Source organism: Sceloporus occidentalis, unplaced genomic scaffold, assembly GCF_023333645.1.
Source record: "Sceloporus occidentalis isolate IW3139 unplaced genomic scaffold, rSceOcc1.0.p SCAF_6, whole genome shotgun sequence".
Taxonomy (NCBI): Eukaryota; Metazoa; Chordata; class Lepidosauria; order Squamata; family Phrynosomatidae; genus Sceloporus; species Sceloporus occidentalis.
The window spans coordinates 112,021,667-112,041,553 of record NW_028316986.1 but is presented as its reverse complement, the minus strand read 5'-3'; the positions used below and the strand labels follow the sequence as shown (position 1 = coordinate 112,041,553).

At 42.7% G+C, this 19,887-nt stretch overlaps 1 protein-coding gene across 3 annotated transcripts in view; it reads right to left on the bottom strand.

The window, feature by feature from the left end:
• USP45 (ubiquitin specific peptidase 45) overlaps nt 1-19,021 on the bottom strand; it is an 80,936-nt gene extending 61,915 nt beyond the window's left edge. Inside the window, exons 1-4 of one of the 3 annotated variants that reach the window (XM_089530684.1) lie at nt 18,988-19,021; nt 2,353-2,462; nt 933-1,102; nt 257-360 (exon numbers count right to left, since the gene is read on the bottom strand). In XM_089530684.1, coding sequence (XP_089386810.1) covers nt 257-360; nt 933-1,102; nt 2,353-2,452 — 374 coding nt within the window. In that variant the 5' untranslated portion in view covers nt 2,453-2,462; nt 18,988-19,021. Of the gene's footprint in view, nt 1-256; nt 361-932; nt 1,103-2,352; nt 2,463-18,403; nt 18,461-18,987 lie in introns of those variants that run through there. The other 2 variants (XM_089530685.1, XM_089530687.1) reach the window with 2 other exon arrangements.
• Nucleotides 19,022-19,887: the final 866 nt, after the last annotated feature.

Genomic DNA, 19,887 nt, shown 5'->3' with positions numbered 1-19,887 from the left:
TGAAGATTCCATGACCAATATCAAGATAGCCTTCTCCTAGCCTGCTCCCCCATACACAAACCTTGATTTTTGCATTGTAACCTGTTGAAGAAATTTAAGAAAGATAAAGCTTACATATTTCTTCTGTCTTCTGAGTATGCCAAATAAAGGTATTTGCTTTAATATGGATTTGCTGTTTTTCATTGTGCCAGCAGAGCTATTTATCTTCACTCACAAATGCATGCCAGTCTCCCACTAAAAACAAAAATATACTTACCATACAATCCATGTGCTGAGATTGATTACAATGCAATGAGGTTCTGCCCGTGCTGTCTGGAAATGTTTTAGAGAATGTTGGCCTTCTGAATTTTGACTGCAGCCCTGAGAGACATGTAAAAAATGTTATATTCTTCAGCAAAATCAGCAATTTTTAAAATTCCACAATACAAATCCAAGAGTAATTTTGTCAGTTTAAATACTTCTAGAAATTTCAGTAAGAAAGATTTGTCAAATCACATTTTTCTTCTTACCTGATCCTGGATATTCTGCTCCCACAACCTCCCATATAGCAATATGAGGAGCCTTGTCATAAAGCCATTGCACCTCTCATTATCCACATTGACTACTTCAGTGACAGATGAGCAGTATCACAGACAACTCATTCAATACATGGTAAGTTTCTGCATATCTCAAAAATATCCAATTTACTGTTCTTCAAGTTTCCACACAGTGCGCTCCTTTCCCCCCAAAATAGTGAGAGTTATATGCCCAAAAGAAAATAAGATGGTGGATGTTCCTAAACAAGATCTAAACTGACACAATGCTGATCCCTTAAGGGAAAATAATCCAGATACTCAGCCCTAGATTGATGCCTACTGGTACATTATTGGAATTTCACAAAATTGATGAGATACAATATAATATCAGATCTGCAAAATCACAGGTTTATTTACCTGAATGCCACATTTAAGGCAGAGCAATATGTCAGAAGGCATTACAGGCTCACCATCACATATTCTTCTTTCCTTCAAACACTCTGAACATACTGACCAGAAATTTTGAGCTACTGCCCTCTTCACATTATGCACATCTACTGCCTGGCTTACATGCTGGCATGTCAGACCTACAAAAGAAGTTTTAAATGTTTAAAATGTTTAAGGCAGACATTTCATTGTCAGAAGCACTATTTGATAGGTATTATGTCTGGCATCCTGTTCAGTATTTACAAGATTGTAAACCAGACATACTATCTCATAACTTTTAAGATTTACATTTCTGGTCATTAATGTCACATATATCCTCAAAAAACCTACCTCTTAAGCAGGCAGCACTCCAGCCAAAGGTGTTGCAGACTGGAGTGCTGGGAAATGACTGCTGTGCTCTGCAAGTCATGTGGCACATTGAGACAAGAGGTTGCAGCAGGACCTCCAGCTACATGTCTCAATATGTCTCCCAACTGCGAGAGCACTACAGTCAACATTCCCCATCTCCTTGACCTGCAGCACCTTAGATACCCGTTGGTTAGGCACTCCCCTGGCTTATGAAATAGAATGGGAGTGGGATCAGCATAAGCAGCTAGGATGACAGAACTTCATCATTGTAACTATGTCTGACAATGCATGACTTTGGCCTATGTTTGCAACTTAATATGGAGCCGACCACTTGTCCATGTGACTACCATTTAATGTTTCGTAGAGATATGTGTGATAGCCCCAGTCCCTTTCAGAGCAACACTAACAATAGTGGCCACAGTTGAAATTGTGGCTGTTGTATAAGCTGGCAAGTTTATGCATTTTCCTTCCATCTTTTAAAAAAGAAAAACACCATACTCCCAAAACTTTATGTCTTTTCCTCCTTTCCCTCCACACTTATTGTCTTGGTTGTCTCCGCTAATTCAACTCTTCCCATCTCATTCCATTATAAATACATACAGCTCTATAAGCAAATAACTCACTCAAAAGCTAAGATTAAATCATACATGATCTGGGCGTAAACGTTTGATTGCAACTATCTCTGCTACTAAAATATTCTAATTAAATTAGTAGCATAACCAGCTTGCTGATTAGTTGAAACCAAATGAATTTTTCTTAATTATTTGGGCTGATTTCTTCCATCTCTTTTTAGTAACTGCTCAAAATTCATCTAAAGCACAACAAATGTTTGTGGTAGCTATATGTATGCAGCATCACAATTAAGCTTTTGTGTAGCCCAAAATAACAAAAGTTAGTTGAGTACAATGAGCATGCACCTGTTTGCTGGATGGCCGTGTCTCCACATTTCCTGCACATTAGATTCACATTTAATGTAGCATCTCCAAATACTAGTAGCTATCACATAGTCAGAATGGTTATGACTATGACATAACTTTCATACCTGCAATATCATCTGAAGAGTCTTCATCCTGATGATGATTTGACTTTTTGTGTCTCTTGGTTCTGTCAGACACAACTCTTGATGGATCTTTTACCCGCATCTATTACTTACTGGAAGAAGAAAAAAGTAAACTACGTATTGATAATATGCAAAGGTATAGCTCTCATAAGCAACGCTTAGCATGGTGCATTATATTCATATGCAAATAACACAAGCAACCTTAAAGAGTCCAGAGAGTTCTCTGGCAATAACTCTTCCAAGTGTCTTGCTTACAGTGGCTCCCAATCACTTCTTTTATACCACACCTGCTTAATATGCCACAATTTTTAAGTCTCATCTATGTATTATAATGTACAATGAGAATGAAGCTTGCCAGAAACAGAGGAAGAGGTTATATTAAAATACAGTGACCCTTCCGTTTTCACGGATTTGAAATTCATGCCCCTCCCATATCTGCTGGGGGCAAACAGAAGAGGACTAAATGGGGCATGTGACTGCAGCACGTGCCCACGCACACTCGCAGGCACACGCCACCATTCAAGCCAATGGGGCCTGAATATCGTCGAGTTTCCGTTTTCATGGGAGGGGGGGGTGGAACAGATCCCCCACAAAAACGGAGGGCCAACTGTATGACTATGTTAATGTAATGCTCCCAGCATAATGCAGACTCTGATTAAATAGTCTAAGATCTTTTGTTCGAAGGGATAACTGCCTAATAATAGAATGCCATAAAACTAATCAGCTCGTAGGTGCTGTAATTCAGGCAAGTAGCAAGTCATCTTTTCTTCCAACATTTGATGTTATTAACCATATGTTTTACATTACATTTTATCCCGTTCTGCTTCCACAAAGCTCAGGGTAGTAGGCACTGTTTCCTCCCACTTAATCTATCCTAACAACTGCCTGAGATGGAGGATGAATAGACTGAGCAGCAGTTACTATGTCAGAGATATTCAGTGAGCTTCATGTCCAATGAGAATTTGAATCAAGGTATCCCAAGTCAAAAACTTTCTCCACTATGCCACACCATAGAAAAGAAAATAGATTAAGTTGTAATCTGTTTTATCAAGCAGTAATTGTCTAATAAATACTTAGCCTCATGGTTTTTCCAAGACAAAGTCAGATTGCAAGTCACAAGCAACAAACAACAGCAGGGGTTGCTTCCTCCCTATTCTAAGAATAACATGTTTCATATGATCTGCATGCAGATTCATTTTGTAACTACCTGTGGCATTTTTTGATGTCCAGAGCTAGCTCGGCTGTCATCCAATTACAAGCAGGACTACATTCATCATGACTAGCTACTGGACAAATTCATCAATCAGCAGATCAGATGTTTCAACACAGTGACAGCTCTGAAAGCCTTTCAAGCATATAAGCACTTAATGCTTCCTAGAGCAGTAAAACAACCAGAACTATGGACTGGTAGTGGCAGCAACACTTCTTCCATCCCCAACTGTCAACTGAAATTCTCAGTGTGTCATAACCATCATATATTGTACAAGGAAATATCCCCCCCACAACGGGCACCTCATGTGAAACCTGAGTGGTTTCAAGAAGATAGTTCGGGGGACTACTGCTCTTTTCTATGGGCATTACCCTGTAGGGTTCTGCAGAAATCTAATAATGGCACCACAGTCAGAGGTCAACATATCTAGGCAACTTTTCCAAGGGAAACCATGTAGATCTAATACAGCCAATAATTTCCAGAGGCAGTAGTAGTAGTAGTGCTTCAGGGCGACCTTGTGATTTTCCTCAGTAACGTATCAGTACAGCCACTGCAGCACAGTGTGCACATACACCAAACCCACTTAAACGGTCCAGAAGGAAACCATATAATCAATGGTATCAAAAGCTGCTGTGATGTCTGGTAGAATAAATGAGGTCAGACTACTACTGTCAGTCTCTCTCAGCACAGGGCATCCCTAGGGCAACCAAGCCAAACTCCATCTCAGACCATAGCTGGAAATCAGATAGATTATCTTGTTTCCATCTCATAAGCACCTGCAGCTGGCCTACCACTGTCTATTCTGCCATTTTGGGCAGGAAAGGCAGCTTGGAGAGGGCCTTGATTGCTCAGGGGAATGAGAAAAAGCTTCTGCTATAACTGTATTACTTTCTTTCAAAGAAGGTAAAACTGAACCTTCCCTACTGGAAGCTATTAGAACATTCAAATTTGAGGTTGCTCTGACCGATTCTGATTCTTCATCACTGATTTCAAAGGACAAGGACTAAAAGGATAGTGTGGCATGGATTTAATCAAGCACCACACCCAGCTTCTCATGTGTCAACAACTAAAATTAATTGACAAACAGTAAGGCAAAATCCTTTATGTCTCTGCTATTGTCAGGAGCTGTCAAGACTCAAATTGTTAGTGTTTGCATCCAGGTGTGTCCACCATATTCATTTGCAGCACCTGGGCTGCAAGGAGGCCCTGGACTGACTCTGACAACCCAAGCTGGCCACTGGATATTCCTGGACAAGGAGGAATATAAGATGATTTCTTGTTGTCCAAGCAACAGGGTCTTTCTGCAGTTTGGTGTGTCTGTGTCCTTTTGGATTCCATTCAATCTTGACTTATGACTTGCCTAACTTTTATTCTCTACTGCCCATCCCCAGTAGCTGTATTCTGGCAATAGCTGTATTCTACCAATTATAAACTCTATATTTGAGCCTAAGTGGTTTCACACACAAAGAACTAAGCAATCATGCAACTAACAGATTGGGTCTCTCTGTAAGAAAAAAATAAATTTCTAAAAGCTCTGCTGGTCAAGTCTCTGCACCTAAAATGACTACAGAAGTGTCATCACATAGTATGTCTTCAAATAGCCTCTAAAGCAGTGTCCACAAATCTTCCTCTACATAGTCCAGCCTGCCTCACAGTAGACCATGGCTCTGCAATGGGAATGGCAGAGGAGCTCCTGGAATTAGCTGGTCAATTCAGTTCCAGATTCCAGGTATCACACAGATTACCACTACATCTATCAGCATCTGAGCTGTGTCTCTTAATGCAGCTTCAGTATGTCAGTACAAGCCACCTAGGACTAGAGATCTCAATAGCACCTCTGCCAGTTCAAGGAATTGTGTTAGATGATAGTTGATGGACATTGACAGTATCACCACAGTGCATCTGTCATCAGGAGAAAATCCCTGCTAGGAAACCAGAGCGGTAACAGAATAATCAAGGAGGATAAGAATATTGCAGACAAGAAGCATGAACTCTTTTCCTCTTTCTTCAATAGGAAAGATGTAGGGAAGACGTGTGCCTGTACATATATTTTCCGAAGGGAAACCTGAGGAGTGAAGGGACGTAATAGTGATAAGACATGACATTCTAGAGCTTACTGACAAATTAAAATTAGACAATTACAAAATGCAAATGTCATGAATGATCTTTCAGCTAGAAAATGGAGTGTGGGCAATATAGCACTGGTTTCTAAAAAGGAATCCAGGGCGGGTTATAGACCGCCGAAAAGCGGTGACCTGCACCTGCCCCTTTCCCAGCTGGATCGGGTCCTCAGTGGCCAGAGCGGCAGCTGCTGTGGCCCCGATCTGCTGCTTTCCAGTCTGCGGGGAAGCGGCAAAAGGCCCCAAGGACACCCTGCGGCGGCAGGGAGGAGGAGAAAGGGGCCGCTTGGACCCTTTCTCCTCTGCGTCGCTGGGCTCAGCCGTCTGAAGGCTGCACCCAGCGACGCAAATGGCAAAAGGAGCTCCATTTCGGAGCTCCTTTTGCGGCCAGGGAAGGGGCGCACTATGAGCCCCGGCGCGGCGTGACGATGTCACGTCTGCGCTGCTCCATATAGAGGCAGTGCGGTCGTGACATCGTAATGGTGGCGGCCGTGTGAAACAGTCGCTGCCATTTTGTGCGCGCTCTGCACGTGCTAGGGTTGGAGGTGTCTGGAAAGGATGCCCCTTTCTAACCCTAGCACGCACGGAGCACCCACTTTTAGGCCTGTTTGTAATGGGCCCAGGTGAACCAGAAAACTACATATCACCAAATCTGCTGCTGTTTCCAGTTAAATTGGTGGAAAAAAATAAAAACAAAAAGGTTAAGCACCTGTTCTCCTTTAATATAATATAACATAGGGCTGACACAAATCAGCTTGAAGGAGCGGCTTGATGTCGCCCCTTTGAGTGCTGGGTTGGAGCTGCGGCAGCCGCTCACCACACCACCAACCCGGCGCTTTGCCGGCTCAAAAAGAAGTGGCAGAAAACTGCTCCTTTTTGAGCCAGCGAAAAGCTAGCTTTTCCGCCTCTGCTGCTGCTTTGTGGTGCTCCTGCAGCGTGCAGTGTCTAAACGTCGCACCGTTGGAGCACCACAAGGCTACCTGCTGTGTGGGCTGGCGGCTTCATGGAGGCTTCCTGCCAGCTTGAGGACGTGCATCATGCATACACCATGCCCCCAAGCCGCTGGGAAGCTGGCTTTTTGTGCTGGTCTGTTTCTGGCTCATAATATAATTTTATAAGATATTCAGTACAAAGCAATATTTCTATTGGTGGTGGTGGTATATTATTTTAACAGCCAAAGTTAAAAAAATAAATTGCCAGATCAGACTATACAGTACAAGGAAAATTTACTGTGAGAGACAATTCATCTATTCAAGTAGTAAAAGCTACATAAATTGTAATTATCTGGAGTACAGAATACATCCCCCAATTTGGTATTTGCTTGATTTTAAAGTTGTGTGTCAGGATAGAGCAGGAAAAGGAGAAGAAGTTGTGAGTCAGGATAGAGCAGGAAAAGGACAATTCAAAACTTCCTTTTGGAAGCTTTGCCACAGAGTGAATTGAAAGCCAAATGTATGCTGAAGCATCCAATCCAGCATTTATAAGAATGCTGGACAAGTCTGGATTCAATCACCATATGGAAACTACACCACAGAAGAACTAGGAATTGATGGTCCGCCGCAAGTGCTAAATTAATTTATACATTTCACTACTGTCCAGTTTTCTTCATCACAAAAATGTTCAGCAAACCTCCATAAGTATGATGAGAGAGAAAGAAAACCTTGCTTACTGTCTGCATTTTATGATCCAATATATGTTGCTTTTACAGTCCTAGAACCTACAGAGCTTGGAGATAATGGGTTTGGATGTAAGGCTCTGATATAGCCTAAGGGGAGTATACACAGTGGTTGACAAGGCAGTAGGATGTCAGGCTGATGGAATGATTAGCACTGTTTCCCAGGAAGCCAGTGACTAACTGCCAAGAGTGTAACATTACATCTTTTTTCCCCACATAGCAGGCTGTCCCAGTTTGTTCTTCGTGACACATGTCAATCTCAAACCAAGGACAAGTTGCTCTACTTTGGACACTACCAGCAAAACCCAAGAGACAGATGGTGTGCTGCTACACAACTTAAGGGGAAACTAATCTAGAGAATACCAGTTTTGCAATATTTCCTGAAGAAATCTGACAAAATCTTTACAAGTCAAGTAAATTATAGGGAAACTTCACTAGTCAGCAACATATAAAGCATACTGGTAAGCTAAAAAGCTGCCTCCATCTTGAAGTAAGAAAGACAGATCTCTAAGATGCTCATAATAACTAGCACCAATATTCTGAATGATTTAACTTAATGCATCTGCACAGAATTAACTGATATTCAACCTGAGAATGTCAATAAATATATAGACAGGGTAGTCTGGTCTACTTGGAACTTCCAAAAGGCTTTTGACAAAAATCCTTCACCTAAAAACAACAACCCTGAGCAAAGTTAGCAGTCATTGGTCAAGAAATGAACATAAAGTATAGAGAAGGGGGGAAATGATCTTAAAGACTATGACGTGGATGTTATACACACAATATAAAAATAAGCTTTAACTAAATAAAGGGAGATTGTGCAAACAGAAATTTCCCAGCTCTCCTCCTCACTCCAGTCCCCTGTGACTCTTGGCCTTTCCTAAGTTTTGGCAGGCCCTCATGATAGTATTTTAAGGACCATAAGGGAACGTAACACAGGGGAGAAGGCAGCTGGGAATTCTTTGGCTTGAGCATCCTATCAACACACGCAAGTATGTTGGGTATAATCCAGAGTGTGTTACATAATGGATATATTTCCATAACACAACAAACCAGGATTCACTAGTACTCTGCCTTGTCATGAATGAGCAGCATGATGCAACTGCTCAATCACTCCCATTTGCAGTGCAAGCAGCTAAACAAACCATAGAGCTTGCCTTCACAATCGATGTACAGTATTGTATTATTTGGAATCAGACAATCTCCATATTCTTTTTTTTGTTTGTTTGTTTGTTTGGTTGGTTGGTTGGTTGGTTGGTTTTTTGCCCTAGCAAACTAGAAAAAAAAGCTGAGAATAAGCCTTGTATTCTTTCTCTAGGTTTAAGAGACCATACACAATAAACCAAGTACAGAGTAAAGTTCTGTCGTTTATTTATATGCTTCCTCCGCAAGTAGGAGTGCCGGAACAGCATACTACTCATATATGACAACCAAGAGTTCTGCAGAATTTCAGCTGGAATGCAAGCACACCCTTTGTAATGAAAATTACAGTCTGAGGGTGCTGATTCATCCAATAATTATTCTCTATAGCCAGCATTAATCTTGTTATTTTTAAATGGATACTTAAAATACCACTTATAGACTTCTTTCAGCAGTGTATTTAAGATTAGGCAGGATCCAGGCTAAGGCTGCATCTGCACTGCAGAAATAATGCGGTTTGACACTGCTTTAACTGCCATGGTTCCATTCCATGGGATCCTGGTATTTGTTGTTTGTTGCGGCACCAGAGCTATCTGTCAGAAAAGGCTAAATATCTCACAAAACTACAAATCCCAGAATTTTATAGCACTGGGCCATGGCAGTTAAAGCAGTGACAAACTGCATTATTTCTCCTTTCCAGATTCAGCCCAAATTACTAGACACTAGGTTAGCATCAAATGGGGCTTGAGTTTGTCATGGGCCCTTTCCAGATGGGCCTTTTAGTACGTACTGTGTACGTACTAGGGTTGCCCGGGGGGCATCTCTTTCAGAGGCCCCCAACCCTAGTACATACACAGTACGTACAAAATGGCGGCACCCATTTTACATGGGTGCCGCCATTAAGACGTCACGGCTGCGCCACCTCCAAACAGAGCGGCGCGGACATGACATCCTGGTGCCACAGAAGGAGCTCCGAAACGGAGCTCCTTCCTTCATTTGTGTTGCTGGCACAGCCTTTACACGGCTGTGCCAGCGACACAAAAGAGAAAGGGGCCAAGCGCCCCCTTTCTCTTTTTCCCTGCCGCTGTCGGGGTGTCCTTGGGGCTTGAAGTCTCAAGGACACTCCTTTCCAGGCCGCGGGAAGCGGCCTTTTGCCGCTTCCCGTGGCCTCTAGAAGCGGCGGATCGGGGCCTCAGGGCTGCCGCTGTGGCAGCTGAGGCCCCGATCCGTCAGGGAAAGGGGAGGGTACAGGCCTCCCCAAAGGGGCAGTCTCTAACGCGCCATGATTAACTTTCTGCATCAATTCTTACTGCACCAGAGTGCAATAGAGTTCCTACCAGGTGAGGCTTTCTGTACAATTGTCTCATTCATAGATTTTTATGGGAAAGAAGCGTATCAAATTGTGTCTACTTCCATTTATAACTCTCCCATGATTTCCTGCTTCTTCTTCTGTCTATTAAAAAATGTTAAGGACTAAATTATGGAATAGTTCCAAAGTCTTTTGTCTGGTAATACTGGGAGATGTCAGTTTGGAAGCACTGCTTGTCTGTATCAAATTCACTGTATTTATATACCACCTTCCAACCAAAGATTCAGATGCATATATCTTTGATAATTGCAATAAAAATGAATAAACAAGTATTGGTACTTATAACAGACATTTTGAAAAGAAACAATTCAACTTCTGCTGTCTGTGTTTCTAATTTATTATGTTCATTTTGCCACATGTTTTGCAGTCATGTTGCAGCTATGTTGAATTGCTTGTCTCCAGTTCTTTAAAAAAAAGATCTTTGCGTTCTGCTAGAGGCCCTTACTTGACAACTTGTCACATGAAAAACTGCATTTAATCACAGGGGAACTGGATGACCAAATACTAGTGAAAATCTATTTCAGTGTGATTTGTGTATATATCATGTTGATATGTCTACAGTCACCAGGGAAGTTAATGAAAACCAGGCAGAGATTGTTATATTTCACCCTGTGTTCATGTTACTGTTACGGAAAAATATGTGAAGTACGCGCCACGTTAGGATAAATGTTGTGATTCCATACAAAACAGCTTCCTGTGTTTTGAGAGAGGCAGACTATGTTGATCAATAAAGCAGGATTTCAAAACATTTTCCAATAATTTATTTTGATTTAGAGGGAAAAGGATAGCTGCATGCTCTTATCTATAAATATACCCTATTCTATGTCCTTCACCTTCCAACACTGAACTATGTGGCAAAGGGCAAGGCACACATGCCATACTAATCTACTGATATAACTTGAAATGACAAGGCAAATTGGCTAGTGTTTTTAAAGTTGTTATACCTTTTACTGAACCAGTTCCAATAATCTATATGAAAGAATTAGCTACTACTAACTAATAAAGATCTGAGATTTAGAACAAGCAATAATAAACCAAGGTTAACAGTTTAAAAAACACCATGAAAATGTTTAAAACACACACACCTTTTTAAAAAAAAAATCTTGTGCAGAATAGAAAATAAAAAAGATTTGGTGATCCTGCCTATCTAGACTGTGAATTTTTAGCATATTGTAATTCTGTAAATGGCATAGTTGTCTGTATGTACCAATAAATAAATAATAAATAGATAAATAAATAAATAAAACTTTAATTTATATCCCGCTTTTTGTTTCCACAATCAAAGCGGCGTACAACCTTTAAAAAAATACAATATATACAATCCCCCCCAAAAAAAGATTAAACAATTCTATGCATTAAAATTACAAATGATAAAATCTAAAAACAATAATACAATAATAAAATAACGATGGGCAGAGTCTTATATATGTCTATAGGGGGAGCGTTACATGGCCGGGTTCTATTCCGGGAAGGCCTGCCGGAAGAGATCCGTCTTGACAGCTTTCTTGAAACTCTCTAGGTTGGCAATTTGATGGATCTCGTCCAGCAGGCCATTCCATAAAGTGGGAGCAATCGCAGAAAAAGTCCTCTGGGAGGTCGCAGTCAATCTGGTCTTTGTGGACTGCAACAAATTCCTCCCAGAGGATCTGAGGGTACAGGGCGGATTATACGGAAGGAGGCAATCCCTTAAGTAGGTTGGGCCCAAGCCATGGAGAGCTTTAAAGGTAATAACCAACACCTTGTACTGTGCCCGGAAACGAATAGGCAGCCAGTGGAGTGATTTCAATATTGGTGTAATATGGTCACTCCTAGTTGTTCCTGTAATCAATCTGGCCGCCATATTCTGTACCAGTTGAAGTTTCCGGGCTAGGCACAAGGGTAGTACCATGTAGAGTGCATTGCAAAAATCAAGTCTTGAGGATTACCAGCGCATGTACTACAGTTTCGAGGTCACCCCACTCCAGGAAAGGGCGCAGCTGACTTATCAGCTGGAGCTGATAACAGGCGCTCCTGACCGTCGCATTCACCTCATTTCTCATCTGAAGTGACGAGTCGAGAAGCACCCCTAAGCTGCGAACACAGTCCTTTGAGGGGAGCGTGAACCCCTCTAGGACTGGAGGTTGCGGCCCAATACCAAGCTGAAGCCAATGATACTAAATAAGATCAGTTCTTTAATACAGTTAAACATACTTGTGTGGAAGTTAGTAATAATGTTGCTTTACTAAACTGGCATGTAGTTTCTCCAAGTTATAGGTAGCTCTATAAAAAATGCTTTCTTCCATGTGTTGTTGTTATCCTTCAGCTACTGAGATATTATACAGTACTAAGAATACTATACCAAATTACTAAAGGAAGTTTAGGTACAGCGCAAATTGGGTCTCTTGTTTAGGTAGCAAACTGGGAGCAGCTTGACCTATAAATGATTCAGCCAGTGAACTGCAAACAGTGAACAGCTGCATGTCTAAGGAGATAGTTTACTTTGGCTAAAGTTAACTGAATAAATAAAAAATGTAAAGCAAGCTTCCATGAAAGGATCCTACTGAAATCAGAGGCACTTACTTCCAAGTACCATATATAATCGATGGCAAGTTTTGGGGCTGAAATTATTGATTTTTATGTTACCTATAGATAAGTGGAGGGTAAAACTTAGGGATCGACAAAGGATCTAAGTAATGAAGCAAAGCAAAACAATGCCAAAGAACCTAAATTGTCAGCTGTTACAACTGACTGTGTTCACACTAAAGTCTGGATGGATGAGAGAGTAGAGGGGAGATCAGTGCTCCCAGGACAGATTATATTCTTGCCTTTCACCAAGGGATAGTTCCCGTTTTTTAATAAGAGTTAAAATACAGTACTTACGCTGACCCGTAGATAAGTTGATTCAAGCTTTTGGGGTCAATTTTTTGACTAAAAATTCTAGACTTATACATGAGTATATACAGTAAATATATAGAGAGGCAGGCTGTTTGAGCCAAGCAACAAAATAGTAACAGTGATACACTCCTTTGAAATACCTTTAGCCAGTCTTCGCTAACAAAACTTTTTGATTTGTTGACAGAATAGAAGGTAACTAAAGAGAAAGTTATAAGCACAAAACAAATGCTCAAAGTTATGATTTGAAACTCCTAATTTAATATTCTGGCATAGGGAGCTACATGGCATAGTGGTTCGAATGCTGGACTAGGCCTGGGTGCAAATCTTGGCTCGGCCACGGAAACCCCTGGGTGACCTTAGACAAGTCACAGTCTCTCAGCCTCAGAGAATCTCAATGTCAAACCCCCTCTAATGAAATTTGCCATGAAAACCCCATGATAGTGCCTCCATAAGTCAGAAACTTAAAGGCATACAACAGGAAGAATTTAATTGAGGCACACATTAATCAAGCAGGAACTAGACTGCAAATGTTAACTTACTCCATATTCGAGGGCTCTTACGGTTATCATTCTATTTTTCTTTTTAAAAAAACACTCTAAAAATCCCAATTTGCAAGCGAAATCCTGAATTGTCAATACTATTATTCAACATTAAATTGTAAATATGGTTCCATGCTATCTGCTGTGGCACTGTCAAGTTTTCTTTCACATACTGTATTTTCTGGCATATAAGACTACTTTTTAACCCAGGAAAATCTTCTCAAAAGTCAAGGGTCATCTTATATGCCGGGTGTCGTCTTCTAGAGCAGGTGCTGAAACTTCCGAGCCTGATTGGAGAATCATATGTATATGTAACTGAAGGGCGGAACAAGCTGCATGCATCCGGGATGCCCAAGGTATGGAAAAAAGAGTGTTTGCAATACTGTTCTGATAGTCTTGGAGACAGGGAGGGCTGGGCAGGCAGGGAGAGCTGACCAATCCAAGCAGGCTTTGTATACAACAAGTTTTCCTGCTAAGTATCTGCATGTCATAAGTATTTGAATTAAATTTACCAGATTGAAATCAAATCTGATGTTTTTTTTTAAAAAATTATTTGATGTGTGTTGGAAGAGGGGTGGTCTGGGCATGGACAGGGGGAGCGTGTCCCTGTTAGTGCTTTTGGACATCTCAGCGGCCTTCGATACCATTGACCATGGTATCCTTCTGGGACGCCTGAGGGAGTTGGGAATTGGGGGGCACTGCTTTGCAGTGGTTCCGTTCCTACCTCTCGGACAGATCCCAGATGGTGGAGCTGGGGGACTGTCGCTCCGATAGGAGGGCCCTGACATCTGGTGTCCCTCAGGGAGCGATCTTGTCCCCTATGCTTGTCCCCTATGCTATTCAACATTTACATGAAGCCGCTGGGAGAGATCATCCGGAGACATGGGGCGCGGTGTTATCAGTACGCTGATGACACCCAGATAATTTTCTCTATGTCTCCGACTGATGCAGTAACTAAGGTTGGCATCTCTCCTCTAGATGCCTGCTTGGCGTCAGTAATGGGCTGGATGAGGGAGAACAAACTCAGTGTGAATCCAGGGAAAACGGAAGTACTGGTGATAGGCTCCCCGGTGCCTGGTGGTGAGATTTGTCACCCGGCCCTGAACGGGGTCACGCTCCCCCTGAAGGACTCGGTGCGCAGCTTGGGAGTACTCCTTGATTCGTCGCTCCAGCTGATTTCTCAGGTGGATGCGACGGTCAGGAGTGCCTGTTATCAGCTTCGGCTGATACGCCAGCTGCGTCCCTACCTGGACCGAAAGGACCTAGAATCTGTTGTACATGCTTTGGTAACCTCTCGATTGGATTTCTGCAATGCGCTCTACATGGGGCAACCCTTGTACCAAACTCGGAAGCTGCAATTAGTGCAGAATATGGCAGCCAGATTGGTCGCTGGTAGCTCCAGGTCGGACCATATAACACCTATTTTAAAAGATCTTCACTGGCTGCCTATTCGCTTCCGGGCTCAATACAAGGTGTTGGTTTTGACCTATAAAGCCCTAAATGGCTTGGGCCCAGGGTACTTGGAGGACCGCCTCTCCCCACACAATCCACCCCGCACACTCAGAACATCTGGGACCAAATTGTTGGAGGTCCCTAGGTCTAATCTGACTCGGACCTCTCAGAGGGCTTTTACCACTGCTGCCCCTGTACTTTGGAATAAGCTCCCTGCAGAGCTTCGCTCCACCGCCTCGTTAGATGTTTTTAAAAAACAGCTGAAAACATATCTATTCCGGCTGGCCTTCCCACCTTAAATTGTTTGTCTGTTTCTCCTGCCCCTTTTTTTCTCTCTGACCCTGGATTGATGATTGTTTTTGCATTTTTCTACTGCCCCTGATATATGTATTTTTTACTTATCGTTTCCTGTTCCTGTCTTTGTAATAATGGTTTTAATTGCTGATTGAATTTTACCTGTATTGTAATGTTTTTTATAACTTTGTAAGCCGCCCTGATCATTTCTTGGAAGGGCGGGGTAGAAATAAAATTTATTATTATTATTATTATTTATTATACGGCGAGTATATCCCAAACTCTGTATTTTAACTGGAAAAGTTGGGAGTCGTCTTACACGCCCAGTCTTATACGCCGGAAAATATGGTACTTTCTCAGAGCCTATAAGAGAGCAAATAGCTCGATGTATCTTTACATCAGGCATAGGAATCATGAGACCTATTACGGGTTGGTGGACTGCAACCCCTAGCAGCCCTAGCCAAGACAGTAAATGGTGAGGAATGGTGGGAGGTGGGGTCCACTAATATCAGGAGGTGACATGATTCCTGCCCCTGCTTTACATAACAGATAAGATTTCATCAACAGAATGTTCTCCAATCTGAGCTTTTACCTCTCATCTTTTATCTTTTGTTCTGTGAACAATATCAGAAGCACTCCCTTGCTGTTCTTAGTACTCAAAAAATGGGGTTGGTGTGGAAACAGATGCAGAATACATTTCTTCTCATTTAAATTTTTTCCCCATTTTATATTCTCAGGGACCAACAAAACTACCTATCTTACATGACCTTTTCTATATGTATTTGGAAGTACAACCCACAATAATCTATGAGGATTTTGCACAGAAGTGTAAACTAGAACAGTGCTGTGGTCCACAGACCAATGCCAGTCAGTGAGCCATAAGCTGATGGTGTACAGAAAATGGGAAGTATGGTATATGGAAATAAACAACTGGAGCTAAATGGCGCAAAGAAACAACTGGAGCTAAATGGCACAGTGAAGTAAAAAATTGTCAGTCCCTAACTTAAGAAGCAGATACAGGTTGAGTCTCCCTTAGCCAGAATGCCAAAATCCTCCAAAATCCAAAATTGTTCACATGGGTAGTTAAGATAGTGACACCTTTGCTTTCTGGTGGTTCAGCGTATACAAATTTTGTTGCATGTGCAATATTTTTTTTAAATTATGTATAAAATTACCTTCAGGCTATGCATATTAAGGTGTATATGGAACAGAAATTGCATGTTTAGACTAGGGCCCCATCTCCAAAGTATCTCGTTATGTATATGTAAATATTCCAAAATCCCAAAACATCAAAAATCCTTCTGGTCCCAAGCATTTTGGATAAGGAAGACTCAGGCTGCATCTACACTGCAGAATTAATGCAGTTTGACACTGCTTTATCTGCCATGCTCCATCCTATGCAATCCTGGGATTTGTAGTTTGTTGTGTCACCAGGGCTCTCTGGCAGAGGACTATAAATCTCACAAAATGACAAAGCCCAGAACTCCATACCACTGAGCCATGGCAGTTATAGCTGTGTCTGCAGGATTGATGGAGCCTCAGCCTGTATTTCTTTAGCACTTAAAGTGCTTGAACCTTAGTGAATAGCCTTCCTAAAATGGGACTGTCAACAGAAGGAGGAAGCACTGAGGCTCCATCTGCACTGCAGAAATAATTCAAGTTGACACTATTTTAACTGCCATCAATGAGACTGAATTCTGAGAACTGTAGTTTGTTGCGACACAAGAGCGCTCTGACAGAGAAGGCTAAATGTCTCACAAAATTACAGTTCCCAGAATTCCCTAGCATTGAGCCATGGCATTTAAAGTGGTACCAGCCTGGATTATTTCCACAATGTGGACTCAGACTGAATACTCTCAATCCCTGCCCTGGCTGAGTTTGCACTGCAGAAAATAATCCAGGCTGACACCACTTTAGCAGCCATAGCTCAGATGCTAGGGAATTCTGGGAACTGTAGTTCTGTGAGCTATTTGGCCTTCTCTTTCAGAGAGCTCTAGTGCCACAATAACCTACAAACCCCAGGATCCCATAGGATGGAGCCAAGGCAGTTAAACTGTTGCCAACCTGGATTATTTCTGCAGTGCAGGTGCAGCCAGAAGGGGTCAAAACAAAGGCCAAGTTGTTGTTGTTGTTGTACCTGCAAGTCATTTCTGACTCATGGAGACCAAAAGGTGAAGCTAGCCTGGGCTTTTATTGGCAAGATTTATTCAGAGGAGGTTTATGCTTGCCTTCCCCTGAGGCTGAGAGAGTGTGACCTGTCCAAGGCACCCAAACAGTGGTTTTTCAAGGCCTCACAGAATTCAAGGAGAAGGTTTGTGACTGACACCATTTTAATTCTGGTTAACACCATTTTAACAGCCATCCATGCAATGGAATTCTGGGAACTGAGGCTGATTGCAGTTGTGCTTGTGATTCCCTTGAGGCTGAGAGACTGTGACTTGCCCAAGGTGCCCAAACAGTGCATTTTCAAGGCTACACAGCAATCCAAGGAGGCCAGAAGCAAACGGCAGGCGAGGAAACCACACTCCCAGTAGCCATGAGGGGCTAGTAACCGGCCTAAGGAACAGGCCACCAAAATAATAATATACACTCATCCCTCCATATTTGCAGCTTTGACTTTTGTGGATGTGATTATTGATGGATTTGATTAATATGTTCTCTCTAGGATTGCAACTCCATGGTCAACTTTAACAAAAAGTTGCACTGAAAGACACACTAGAGATTCCTAGAGAGGACACTGCACTAGGCGTCTGTAGCTCCTCCAGGGCAGCTCTATGGTCAATGTCTGGTGGATGTGGATCACAGAGTTGGACTGGAGGACCTACAGATTCCTAGAGAGGACACTCCACTAGGCATTCTCAGGGCAGGTCTATGGTCAGAGTCTGTCGGACGTTGACCACAGAGTTGCACTAGAGATTCCTAGAGAGGTGTCCTCTCAGGTTAAAAACATGGTGTTTTTGTTATCTGCGGCTTTCCCATCTTCCGGGGGTCTTGTTCCCCTGACCCTAGAGCAGCCTTTCTCTCTCAAAGAGTGGGGCGGGGCCCCAGGGGGGGCGCCAGGCTCCGTTATGCAGAGGCCTACTTAGAACAATTGTATAGACAAATGAGACTACTGTATTTACACTCGCGGGGGGGGGCATGACAGAAAATAATTGAGAAGCACTGCCCTAGAGAATACGGAAGAACACCTGTAATCATAATAATAATAATAATAATAATAATAATAATAATAATAATAATAACGCCACCAACACCACTCTCACTCGTGGCAGTTTCCCTCAGAAAGCGCAGCCACAGCCCCGGCTCCCCTCGGTTTCCCTCAGGAAAAGGGTGGCCCAAGAGGCCCCTCAAGGCACTCACCTCGCTGGGCGAGAGAGACCACCAGCAAGACCAGGGCGGATGCGGCGGAGGCAGCTTGCCCTGGAAGAGGAGGAGGAGGAGGAGGAGCAGGAAGCGGTGTTGCCGGGAAAGGCCTCCTCCCTTCCTTCCCTTGCCTCACCGGCCGCCCTGGGCTGGGCTGGTCTTCCTCTGCCCTGCCTCCTCCTGACGCCTCCGCGCCGCCCATCTTGCCTGTGGGCCGACAGGGGGATGAGAGAAAGCCCCCTTTGCACCCACACAAATACTGTTTTATTATTATTATTATTATTACTAATGTTATTCAGCCATGTAATAATAACACACTGGGTGGCCTTGGGCAGGTCACACTCTCTCAGCCTCATCAGGGGGAGGTAAAGGCAATGGCCCCCCTCTGAAGAGATCTTGCCAAAAAAAAAAAAAAAAAAAACCATGATAGAACCTATCATGAGGTTTATTTGACAGTATTTCTTCAGATGAGGCTTTTGTCTTTGCCTTTTTCCCACCCTGAGGCTGAGAGAGTGTGACTTGCCCAAGGCAAAAGCCCCTTCTGAAGAGATCTTGCCAAAAAATCCCCATGATAGCTTCACCTTAAGGTTTCCATAAGTCAGAAAAGACTTGAAGGTACACAACAACAACAACAATAATGGTGGGCTTTTGTGCAGTGGCCACTCTGCCTTTTCTATGGCCCCTCCTGGCTGCACCTACACTGCAGAAATAATCCAGGTTGACACCACTCTATCTGCCATGCCTCCATCCTATGGAATCCTGGGATTGGTAGAGGTTTTTTGTGGCTCTCACAAAACTAGATATCCCAGAATCCCATAGGTTTGAGCCATGGCAGTTAAAGTATGTCAAACTGGATTATTTCTGGAGTGCAGATGCAGCCCATGAAAGAATTTTGAAATTAGGCCAAGAACCACATGCTGCCTTGGAGGTGCAGGTTGTCCACCCCAGATTGACTCCAGTATGACTTGACAGCTTCTTGTCACAGTCTCAGACCACTGTCTTTGCCTGCTTTCTAAAACTTTTAACTGAAGAAGCCAGAGACTGACTGCATCTAGGACCGTCTGCATGCAAAACACATCCTATGCCACATCCCTTCTTCAAATTTGGCTGTGAAGTGTTGGAAGGACTCAGTGGTTTCGCATTGTTTTCACGGTGGTCAAACAGAAGTAGTGCATAAACACTATTCCCAGCCTCCCAGCGGTGATCCTTAGCAAATCAGTATTTGGCATAATGCCTCATATTTGTTGTTGTTGTGTCCCTTCAAGGGTCTTTCAACTTATGGTTCTTGGTTAGATATCTTCTGCAGGGGGTTGCCTTCCTCTGAGGCTGAGTAAGTGTGACTTGCCCACGGTCACCTAATACATTTCCATGGCCAAAGCAGGGATTCAAACCATTCTCTCCAGAGACGTAGAATACTGGAGGTAATATACAGTCACCATGACTACTAGTCATTAATAATCTTTTCTTCCATGAATTTAAAC